This window comes from Alligator sinensis, unplaced genomic scaffold (genome assembly GCF_000455745.1).
Source record: "Alligator sinensis unplaced genomic scaffold, ASM45574v1 scaffold1072_1, whole genome shotgun sequence".
In the NCBI taxonomy this organism is placed as follows: Eukaryota; Metazoa; Chordata; order Crocodylia; family Alligatoridae; genus Alligator; species Alligator sinensis.
Genome location: NW_005843300.1, coordinates 136,797 through 147,153, shown reverse-complemented (window position 1 = coordinate 147,153; position 10,357 = coordinate 136,797). Strand labels below are relative to the sequence as shown.

Here is a 10,357-nt window from a genome sequence, read left to right as displayed (position 1 = left end):
CACAGTACAATGGTACACTACATAGGAAAAAATATAGCTGAGTTTGCTAAGCAAGCTTAGAAACAGAGCATATTAGCCTGGGCAAAGCACTGTAGTAACATAGCTTTAGTGCTTCCTAGCTTGGGCAGGCTAACTTGGGTACCTCTACATAGCACTGCACACCATGTAGACATTCCCATAAACATAATTCAGTGATGTCTATTCACAACTATGTAAACTGCTATTATTCAGGCTGTCAGAACCCATGCAACACATGAAACACATCAATGACCCTTCCCATACCTAAGTTTAATAAAATACAGAATAAGGTGACTCACTATTAAAGCACTTCTGCCATGTTGCATTACCCAAGGCTTACAGGATAAGAGCTGAGAGAAGTAGTTAGCCATATTAGTCCAAATTTAGGCAGAAATCAGGACACTGTGGCACTTTATGGACTAACTTGTTTAGCGAGGCATGTATTCATCAGCTGTGCCAGAGCAGATAGATATGATACTTTGTATCAGACCTGCCAAAGCCTAAGTAAAAGAGAGAAGTGCATCAAAGGGACACACTTATTCTGATGTAAAGGTATTAAAATTCTTCCCTTTGCTAAATACCTTGTTCTACAGTCTTTCTGTCATGATGCTTTATATCTGTAAAAAGCTGTTATCAATGAAAGCCAAACTTGTGGGAGTTTGGGACTCAAATGGGTGGCATACTTTGGCATGAAATATTCTTAGGAACAAAAGAATTGCCACAGTGAGTCAAACCCCTCTCTCCAAAGAGATAGGAACCTCTGGGTAGGTAAGTATGGGGTGATTCCCCCTTCTTTCCCTTTAGGTCTCATCTTGATCTCTTGTGATTAGAGGTTGATTTCACTTCTGACACATGAGATGTAGTACTCCTTCCACATTTATTTTAGTAATTTTCACAACTGTGGATATTTTTGTGATCAAGATAAATGTCCAGTCTCTTTTATACACTTCGTTGAGTTCTTGATTAGGTTTGGGTATAAACAAATAATCAAACCGCAATGAGTTAAATGGGGGCAGGGACTTACCATACAGCATCTAAATATGGTAACAGTCTGTCTTTCTGCTCTTACTTCATGGCAACTGAAAGCTAGACTGGGGCTGCTTATTCTTTAGCAGTCAGAGGTAAACTGCCCCAGTTTTGTTCTCACCTATGGTGGATTAAGAGCAGGTAGGTGCACCAGTTACCTTGCATTAGCTGCTCTGTAGAAAATACACTTTCCGATTTAAATCACTGCAATTAGACTGGTTATCTATCATCTTCCTCTGGCAATGAGTCCTATGTTTAGCCATACACGGTGTGGAAAATGTTTACTTTTATCATTTTTTTTTAATTTTTCATCTTTCTCACATAGGACCTAATATAATACCATGAGATACCAGTCTGGCACCTTTTTCGTTATGAAAACTGACCTTTGAATCCTACTTTTTCTATTTGTATCTTAGCCAGTTTTTAATCCATAACCTCTTAGCCCACGGAAACTCAGCATCTTCATTAGCTTCTTGAGTGGGATGTTGTCAAAGGCTTTTTGCAAGTATACATTCTGTCAAACATGTCTCCTTTATCCACTCTTTCATTGGCATGTTTAGATAATTTTAAGAGACTGGTGAGGCATGATTTTTTTTCTGTTGAAGAAACCATAACAGTTGGACCCTGTTAGATATCATTGTTTTCCAGTTATTTTCCCTTTATTCTCATTTCAGCCACTTTGCCAGGTACAGGCATAAAGCTTACTTATCTATAATATCACAGGTCACCCCAGGCACAATATTTACTAGTCTCTTCTTATCCAGAACATCAGCTGGTTTTAACGAAATAGTTCACCTATTGCAGCAGAAACTAAATCCTGGAAATTCTTTTGCTACCACAAAGAAGTTGTTTCTTGCTAGAGTTACGACATTCCCTCTTCTCTTGAAACTGGATTTTAAAACTTATCTGGCTTTCCAGGGCTCGTTATTTTAATCAACCTTGTCTTGATTTGCCTTGATTTATTATTATTCAGATGTTATTATTCAAATGTATTAAAAAACAGGCCACAGCCTATACCACTTACTTTATAACTATGGTCTTAAAAAGCAGTACAGAAAACAGTCATCTTTCTTACATCACATGCAAGACTGACTGCTTAATATACAGATCATTTTGAGCTCTACCAAATTTCTAGTACTATCATACAAAAACTTGAGTTTAATAATTTTTTAAAAATGTTTTCCAGTTCCCTCTCCCCACCTTTTTCAGCTAATTTTAAATGTCTCTTATTAAAGTGCTATACAAGTAGCAGCCTCATCTAAACATGGAAAAATTAAAAAAAAAACCCTCTGGAATGTTTCATGACTTGCACTTGGAACTCAAAAATGTATGATGTGTGTTCACTGATGATAAATATTGATGTGATATGATCACTTGGTTAGTTTAAGGCTATTTACAGTCTGGCCACAGAAGCTGCTGAGTGATTTGTTACCACCTGTGTTTCACAGTCACAGAAAGGACTAGGATGTAAGTGAATGCCAGTGACAAAGTATTTATCATACTGCTTTAGTGAGATAATACAGAGAAGTGTTTTATTACATGACAAAATGGAGTTCGGATTGGCACCAACAATAACAGCTGTCATTGTGAGGCTTCCCAGCAATCCCAAGAATGAGAGTCATGCCATTCAATGTTTATATATTTTAAAGAGATTTTACTTCATGTTTTAAAAGACTATAGCTATACATTAAGCAGAAAAGAAATTATACCCTCAAAATAAATATTTCCTCCAGTCCCCCATATATTAGATATTAATGTTTCTGAAAAGCTCAAAACATGAGACAGATTTGATTAGTTTTAAATTGAAAATGTTAACACTGAATATTTTAGAAGCTTGAAGAAAATGGACTTTCATATAGTATTGATATCTATGTACCTCAGTACAGGAGAGAAATGATGGGGGGTTAGATCCAGCAATATTATCATGGGATGCTGTTTCCTTCTTAGGAATTAGGCCACTCCCTCTACCGTGTTATTCTTCCTTAGGCTTGTATTTCACAATAATATTATTTTTGTTTAAACGTTACAGCAGGGAGAAGCTGCAGCCTGCCCTGTTTGTTCTGCCACCTGTGATGCAGGATTCCACCTTCCAAAGGGGAGAGTGGCCTTTGATCTTTGCAGTAACACTGTTATGCCACACAGACAGTTATTCAGCATACCTACTGTCCCTTATAAAACAGGGGGTGCATGACTGCAGGGGCCTGGCAGTGGTATTTCTCACTGCTAAAGATTCCTTTCAACTTTGTGACCTTGGGCAAAATTGTCATATGCCTCCATTTACCCTTCTGTAAAATGGGTAAGAGAACTCTATCCCCAGGAATGCTTTGAAGCTTTCTTATTATCCTAGTACTGCAAAATAGGGGAGGTTCATTTTAAATTTGATGTTGCATTTATGATGATGTTTCTTCATGGCCCCCACGGTCCCCATGGTCAGTAGTTTCAGAAGTGAAGGCAAGAAGTGGACTGTTTGCCTAGATGCCTCCCTGAAAGGATAAGGATCATGTTTAAGTGCACATCTGCCCAGGCACACTCAGACAGCCCCATTCCTAGACCCTGTCTGTTTTACTCTGTGAATTTGGGCATATGACAGCAGGTGCATAACCACTCGGCCCCTCACAATCATATCTAAAAATTAAACTTGTTTGTGCCCAAGTATAGCTACCACCACCTCTTCTGTACCCAGCTGCATACAGCAGAAAAGGACCTGAAGGATCAAGGCTTTTGTAAGGCATCTGAGAAATACATTTTCATTTTTATGGGAGGACTTGGCATTTAGTGAAGGAAGCAAGAGAGGTCAACATGAACTCCCATGGAGTTACTGACTCTGGAACATTGTTTGTGTCTGTAGATGTTTCCGTACCTTTAAAAAGCTGTCCCTTAAATCCCTTTATATAGCTTCTCCAGCCCTCTTCTCTCTGGCAGTATGGCTGGTGCCACTGGCTCCCCTGGTCCCGCTATGTCCTTCTTTCTGCCTTTTCCCATCTCTGTGAAGTAGCATAAAGGGCACAGAAAGAAGATAATGTCTGTGTCATTGAAAGTTCACTAGGTCTACAGGTCTTCACAATCACCTACTCCTCTGTCAGTGGTGTGGAGACAGGGCAACTTCTGGATGATCCTGTGGAGGCAGAGGCATCCTGTGTGTGGGGTGGGGGGAGGATGAGTGCCGGAGAGCACAGGGGAGCAGGGCAGGGTGCCAGAGAGTTTTACCTCCCCACCATATGGTGTGGGCTGCTGCTGTTGTGGCATCAGCTGCCCAGAGGCCCTCAATCTGGCACCCTCTAGTGCCCTCTCATCCACCCATAATTACAACACTGTATGGACAAGGGAAATACAGTATGTAGCGTTTGTCTCCTGTACCGGGGTCCCTACCTTGTTACTAAAGGGGCAAGAGTGCTCGGGCTCTCCCATCACCCCCTTGTCTTCCTTTTCACTCCCTCCCTTGCCCTCCCTTGGGTCTGCCAGGTCATCCCTTCCTTTTGGGATGTCCCCCTGGCTGCTTTGGGCATGGTCCTCACCCTCTTTCCCCCGCCTTTGCTCTTATTTTCTCTCTTTACCACCCCCCTCCCCATATTCTTTGGTCATTGTTGCTCATGTTTTCTGGGTGCAGTCAGCTCCTGATGACCCAAGGCAGAAGTAGAAGAGTCAAGTGACCTGCGTCAGTCCTTATAAACTCAAGCCTCAGGCCAGGGAGGCAGTCTGGCCAAGGAGCTCCCTGCAGAGAGGCAGAGGAACTGAACTCAGAGCTGGAGAGAAGTGGCTCTAGGCAGCAGCTGGGTGGAGAAGACCATGGATGTTGTGTTGGGAACCAGGTAAGTTCCAGAATTAGTTTGGTTTTTTGGTTGTGGCTTGGACATTGCTGCCCCAAGGCGAGATGAATCTGAGGCAGATCATTTTTGTTTTGAGTTGAACCAATGCCCAGGATTGTGAGTGATCCTCAACCCGGTGGTCTGGATTATAGCTGTAGGGGAGGTGGTGACCACAGAAAGGGGGTGCTTGTGAAATACCTGAAACCTCAAACATGACTGGGAAGGCAGAAGACAGAGACTGGGAGGTTAGCCAGCCGGGACTAGAAGGCAGTAGCAGGCCTCAAGCCTGCAATGCACCTACTGTGCCTAAAGCTTGTGGACTTGACTAGTGGGCTCTGAGCTAGTAGACCCAGCTTTATAAAACTGGGTCGAGGTCAGGAGGGCCCCAGCCCAGACACAGACCTGATGCCCAGGTCACCTGTGAGAGGTTTTTCCTCATTTACTTGTTCCATCAGGTCATGGCAGGGGAGAGTACAGACAGTGGAGAGCCAGTGGGAGCAAGGAGGCTAGCAGGAAGAAGTCCCAAAAAGTGAGTACAGTGTGCCAACACATTGGGCAATGCATACTCCTGGTTCCAGAAAGTTACAGGACTTTAACGCTCTTTTTGTTTCCATATAATTCCTGCATAGTTTGAATCAGATAAGAGCACAGGGCCTGCATTTGTCAGGTACATAAGTCAGTCAGCAACCTGCAGCCCCAAAATGATTAGCCAGTCAGCAAAGTTATTTCAGAGCTCCAGATCTGTGTTATATTTTAGCATATGTACTTGAGGCAAAGCATTGCACAGGGGGAGTTACCATCTTTCTAGCTCTTGTCTTCTTAACTTCTGGGATAAATCTACAAATGTGAAGCATTTCATTTGCACTTGCTCCCTGAGGAATGTATGTAGGTTGCATATGCTCATATGTAACACAGGCTTGTACATGCCTGTCCTGCATGCCCTAACGCATGGTCTGTTGAACATTTTGGCCTATATACTTTAGCTTTACAATTTACATTACAGCCAGATGTATCACCACCTTCCACATGCTTTTTAATGCTCTCTGTTGCTGAGTCAGAACTTTGATTGCTGTAAATCAACATAAATTTGTTGACCTCAAGAAGAGGAATGATACACTGAGTTTTAGTTGTAACCTAGAAGGATGCATTAATCTAAAAACAGCTGTTAAAAAAAAAATGATTTTGCAGGGTGAACAGGTATGTTTAGAGAACCATGTTATGTAATTCAACTATTTTGAGGATTAGGCATCACTGAAGTTCTGAAAAGGGTAACTGGGCAGGGTTATTTATAGAGAAACTGTTCCTTCAGTTAAGCACAGGCACTGGCAGGCAATAACAAGCTGTTAACACCACTCACATCCAGTGTGCACTGTATTGGAATTTATGGCCCCACAGATGGGGATGTTCATGAAACTCCCAAATTGAGAGAGATCTTAGTGCACTGGGCTGACTATTGCCCTTGAATGTTTTCATACAGTAGCATGTACAAGTTACTATTTTCCAGCAATTCTATCTATGCATTTTTATTCTTCTTCATATTATTATTCATGTTAACAGTGGTGCTTGCAGGCGCCATATGAGACCAGAGTCCCAGCGTGCCCAGTCATGTTCAGATGCAAAACAAGAAGTAGCTTTATTCCATATAAACTAGGTTTACTTATTTTATGAACAGACACAAAACATTGGGTCTAATTCATCCCTTCTACAAATAAGCCATTAGAGAAGGTTAAAGAAGAGACATTTCCTCCAAGGAACCTGTGCTGTCAACCTGACATTTTGGTAACTTGAGGAAAGCCCCCCAAAATGTAGCCATATAGATTTCTTGGGGAAGATATACATTGCATACACCCATTGCTTCATGTGCATGTACAAGTTGGAAATCCACAGACCGTATGTATGTTGCTCCTCTTAGAATTGCCTTTGAAGTTCTCCATTGTGGGGATCAAACTGGGCTGTGGAAAATTAATGCGGCCAGCAAGAATTTATTTTCTGCCTTTAGTTCCATATTGCTGGAGGAACAATGGGTGCTAACAGTATTACAAACCCCTGCTCTAACACATGGCACTACATAAAACTCCATAAGTTAGAGCAGCCCCCCTGACCCAACAGACATTGGCCTGTTGAGTTGGGGAGGTGGGGAATCGAGTTCCACTTTGGAGCCAATTGAGCCCAAGGAGCCTGCTTGCAACCTCCCTCACCTGCTCCTTCCCCCCACTCCCCCCAGCTTCCCAGCTCTGCTGTTGTCTGCAGGAAGGGAGTGGGGAGAGGGAGGGGGAGCAAGCTGCAGGCTGGGGTTTGCCGGGTCTGAGCTGCAGGGCCTAGAGGGGGATGCAAGGTTAGGAGCTCCACCTGCCCCCCCTCCAGCTCAGGTCAAGCAAACCATAGCCCATAGCTTGCTCCCCCTCCCTTTCCCCCCTCCCTTCCTGCAGATGGCCCTGGGGGCAGGGCTGGGCTGCATCAGCCCAGCCCCAATTGCATGACAGATTGACCCTAGGGAACAGAAGTTCCCTAAGGCACTCCACTCTGGATCACCTTCTGATCCCTCATTAGATAAGAGTTAATGATTGGCCACTTTTAAAGTGCTCTGGAGCTATGCATGTGTGTCACTGTATGGCTGTAGAGCATATGCAGGGAGCCGATCACACAACAAATATAACTTCTGTCTATGTCCAATATGCCTATGACCCTTCAACTAATGTGGGTCCCTAGATTCGTACTGTGGGCAAGGATTGCCTGGTTCAACATGCTGCAGAGGGGCTGGCTGGGGCATGAGGGTGCTCCACTGTATGGATAACCAGCAGGCAGCCCCCGCACTGAAGCACCCTTATGCCCCAGCCAGCCAGGGCAGTGTCTACATGTGCACTGCCACAGAGTTAAAAACTCTGCAGAACAGGATAGTACTTGTAAATACTGCAGACTGAGTTGTACTTGTAAATACTGCAATTAGTTTACTCCAGCCTAATGGGCATACATGTAGACATGCAACGTTTACTGCAGAGTTAGTCTACTTCTCAGTAATCATCTCAGGTAGATGTTCCCACTGTGTGTGAATCTGAGTGATAGCATTTTAATCCTGTGGTGAGCAGCTGGAAATGACAATCATTATATTAAATGTTTTAGTTTGTATGAAAATACATGCAAGAATGATTAGCAAGTCCCAGTCCAGAACTGTGTGCTCTCTCTGCACTCACTTTTGGGGAAAAGGGTTAATTTTACACTGTGTATGTTAATGCACGTGTGTTAATGCACTTTAACTAACTTCACCTAAATTTGATACCTGCATTTGCAAGTATCAAAATTAGTCACAATTAGCCATTTTTACTACACAGTAAGGGTGCACACATGCAGACGCATGCCTGTACCATGAAATAAATTAGGCTAATGTGTATTAATGCATCTCGTGTAGACATGCCCAGTAAGGTGACTTCTGGATGAGCTCAGGGGATAATCTGCCAAAGGGGTAGATGAGGTTGTGCAGATTTAGTTACATATTGTAATAGTTTAGGAAGTTCCCTTCCCTGTTCTTTACCAGGAGTTTGGATCATCCCAAGCATCAGTTTAAATTTCTGCTGTAATTCTAGTACTTGCTGGCATAGGACTTTGTGAACATGAGTTAATCCTGTATAGATGTGAATGGGGTAAGGATGGGTTACATACTGCCGAAAGTTCCCTACCTCTACACTGAACTCAGTGTCAAGCAAGGAATAAACTAGAATCCTTGAGATCTAAGACCTTGAAATCGACTATCTGCTGCTAGTGCAAGATCCGGGAAGAAAGTTTACCATGGCGACATAATAAATTAGTTAGGTAAATTGACATTAGGAAGCTGAGCTCCTAATGTTATGTTGCAATGTAAAATTGAAAAGAAATGGGAATGATAACAATGGCTGGAAGGTCTGTGACTTCTTCAGCATGGATGCAGGACTAAGTTTTGGTGGACTGGATTCAGTATAGTCTTAATCTACTCCATGTCCTATTTGAAGATTCGTCATTTTGAAACATTAACACAATTACCCGTGCATAGACTCTCATCACAAGATTACATTCTGCTCACAATGGACCTCTGAGAAAAAAAATTAAGAAACAAGCAAAATAGAAAATGATTGATGCTGGACCATAAACATGAGTACTTGGTGTGTGTGTGTGAGGGAGGAGTGTATTAGTCAATGACCTATTGATCATAAATAATGGTTACGTTGGAACAGCATGACCATATATAGAAATCACTTTGAATTAGCTAACTGCAGTTAAACATCCAAATCAATTAAAGAAACAGTTAAACAGCACAGAAAATAGAATGGCTAGTTATCCTGAGAGTTAGCTTTCTCTCTGCCATAGTGACTGAAGGATAATGTTCTTTTGCTCATCTGGTTTTAAATCTTCATTTACCTATCCTCCTTCCCACTGGACCAGGCTGAAAGACAGCACCATGGACACTTGGGACGCATCCACACATGCAAGCACTTGCAGCAGCTCAAATAGAAGTGGTGCAAATTTGAGCCGGGGCGTTTTGCCTCAGCACATATGCCCGGACATGCACTTTGATATGAGGCAAATTGTGCCATTTGGGGCAAAATAACCCTGCTTGGCTTTTCCTGGATCTGCCACCAGGGGGAGCTAGAGCCCGGGGCCAGCACCTGTGCTGTCCCCAGCAGTATAAAAAGCTGCCTTGTCCTGGCCCCATCCATACAAAAAGCTGGCCTGGCAAGTAGCTCGGGGCTACTCACTCTTAGGAGCTTTGGGGCCCAGTCAATTGGTACCTAGGGACACTACTCCTTGTGCCAGCTGGACTGCTGAAGCATCCCTGAGAGTTCCCTGCACCCTTTACCCAATGCAGCAGTCTGGCAGTGGGGGCTGCTGCCTGGCTGTGACCTGCTGTGCACCTGCCAGACCTCAATAGGGACTGCAAAGCCAATAGAGGCACCTACCCCTCTGGGCCAGCTGCCAGTGGGCTGTGGCTGCAGGGTTGGCCTTTGTGCGGCACTACTGCCCTGTGCGCCCCTGTCCAGCTATCTGGGCAGCTATTGCCCAGAAGATGTTCCCAGTGTGGTGGCCTGCTTTGAACTGTCAAACCATGTTCTCCTGGCTCAATTGCTCAGCAGGTCAGCCACCTCCAGCTGGGTCCAAGATGCCAGCTCTGAGCAGGTAGGGTCCTGCCACTGGCCTCCCAATGCAGGAATTCTGGTGTTCCCTATTTGAACACTGAAAAATCCCTGATAAAAAAATCCCAAAGTCATTCTGTAAAATACCCCAAAATTCATGTTCCTCCCCAATTAAAACCAAAGACCACTATATATATATAGAGAGAGAAAGAGAGTGAGAGACAGAGAGCCAGCGATCAGTTAGGCAAAGTTTTATTGACATATCTACAATGTTAAAGCAATTTGGAAGCCTACTAGTGTCTCTATCATCATACCAAAGTGAATTCTAAATACCTATATGTCTTGCTGCCCCGACAGGGGCCACAGTCCCCCCAAGAGAGGCTAAATGGACCCTGCAGGGGCTAC

The 10,357-nt window shown here is 43.5% G+C and overlaps 1 protein-coding gene across 1 annotated transcript in view; it reads left to right on the top strand.

The window, feature by feature from the left end:
* The first annotated feature begins 4,793 nt into the window (after window positions 1-4,793).
* Window positions 4,794-10,357, top strand: part of PTH (parathyroid hormone) — a 21,567-nt gene continuing 16,003 nt past the window's right edge. The window contains exon 1 of the mRNA XM_006038275.1: window positions 4,794-4,853. Coding sequence (XP_006038337.1) covers window positions 4,835-4,853 — 19 coding nt within the window. The 5' untranslated portion in view covers window positions 4,794-4,834. The remainder of the gene's footprint in view (window positions 4,854-10,357) is intronic.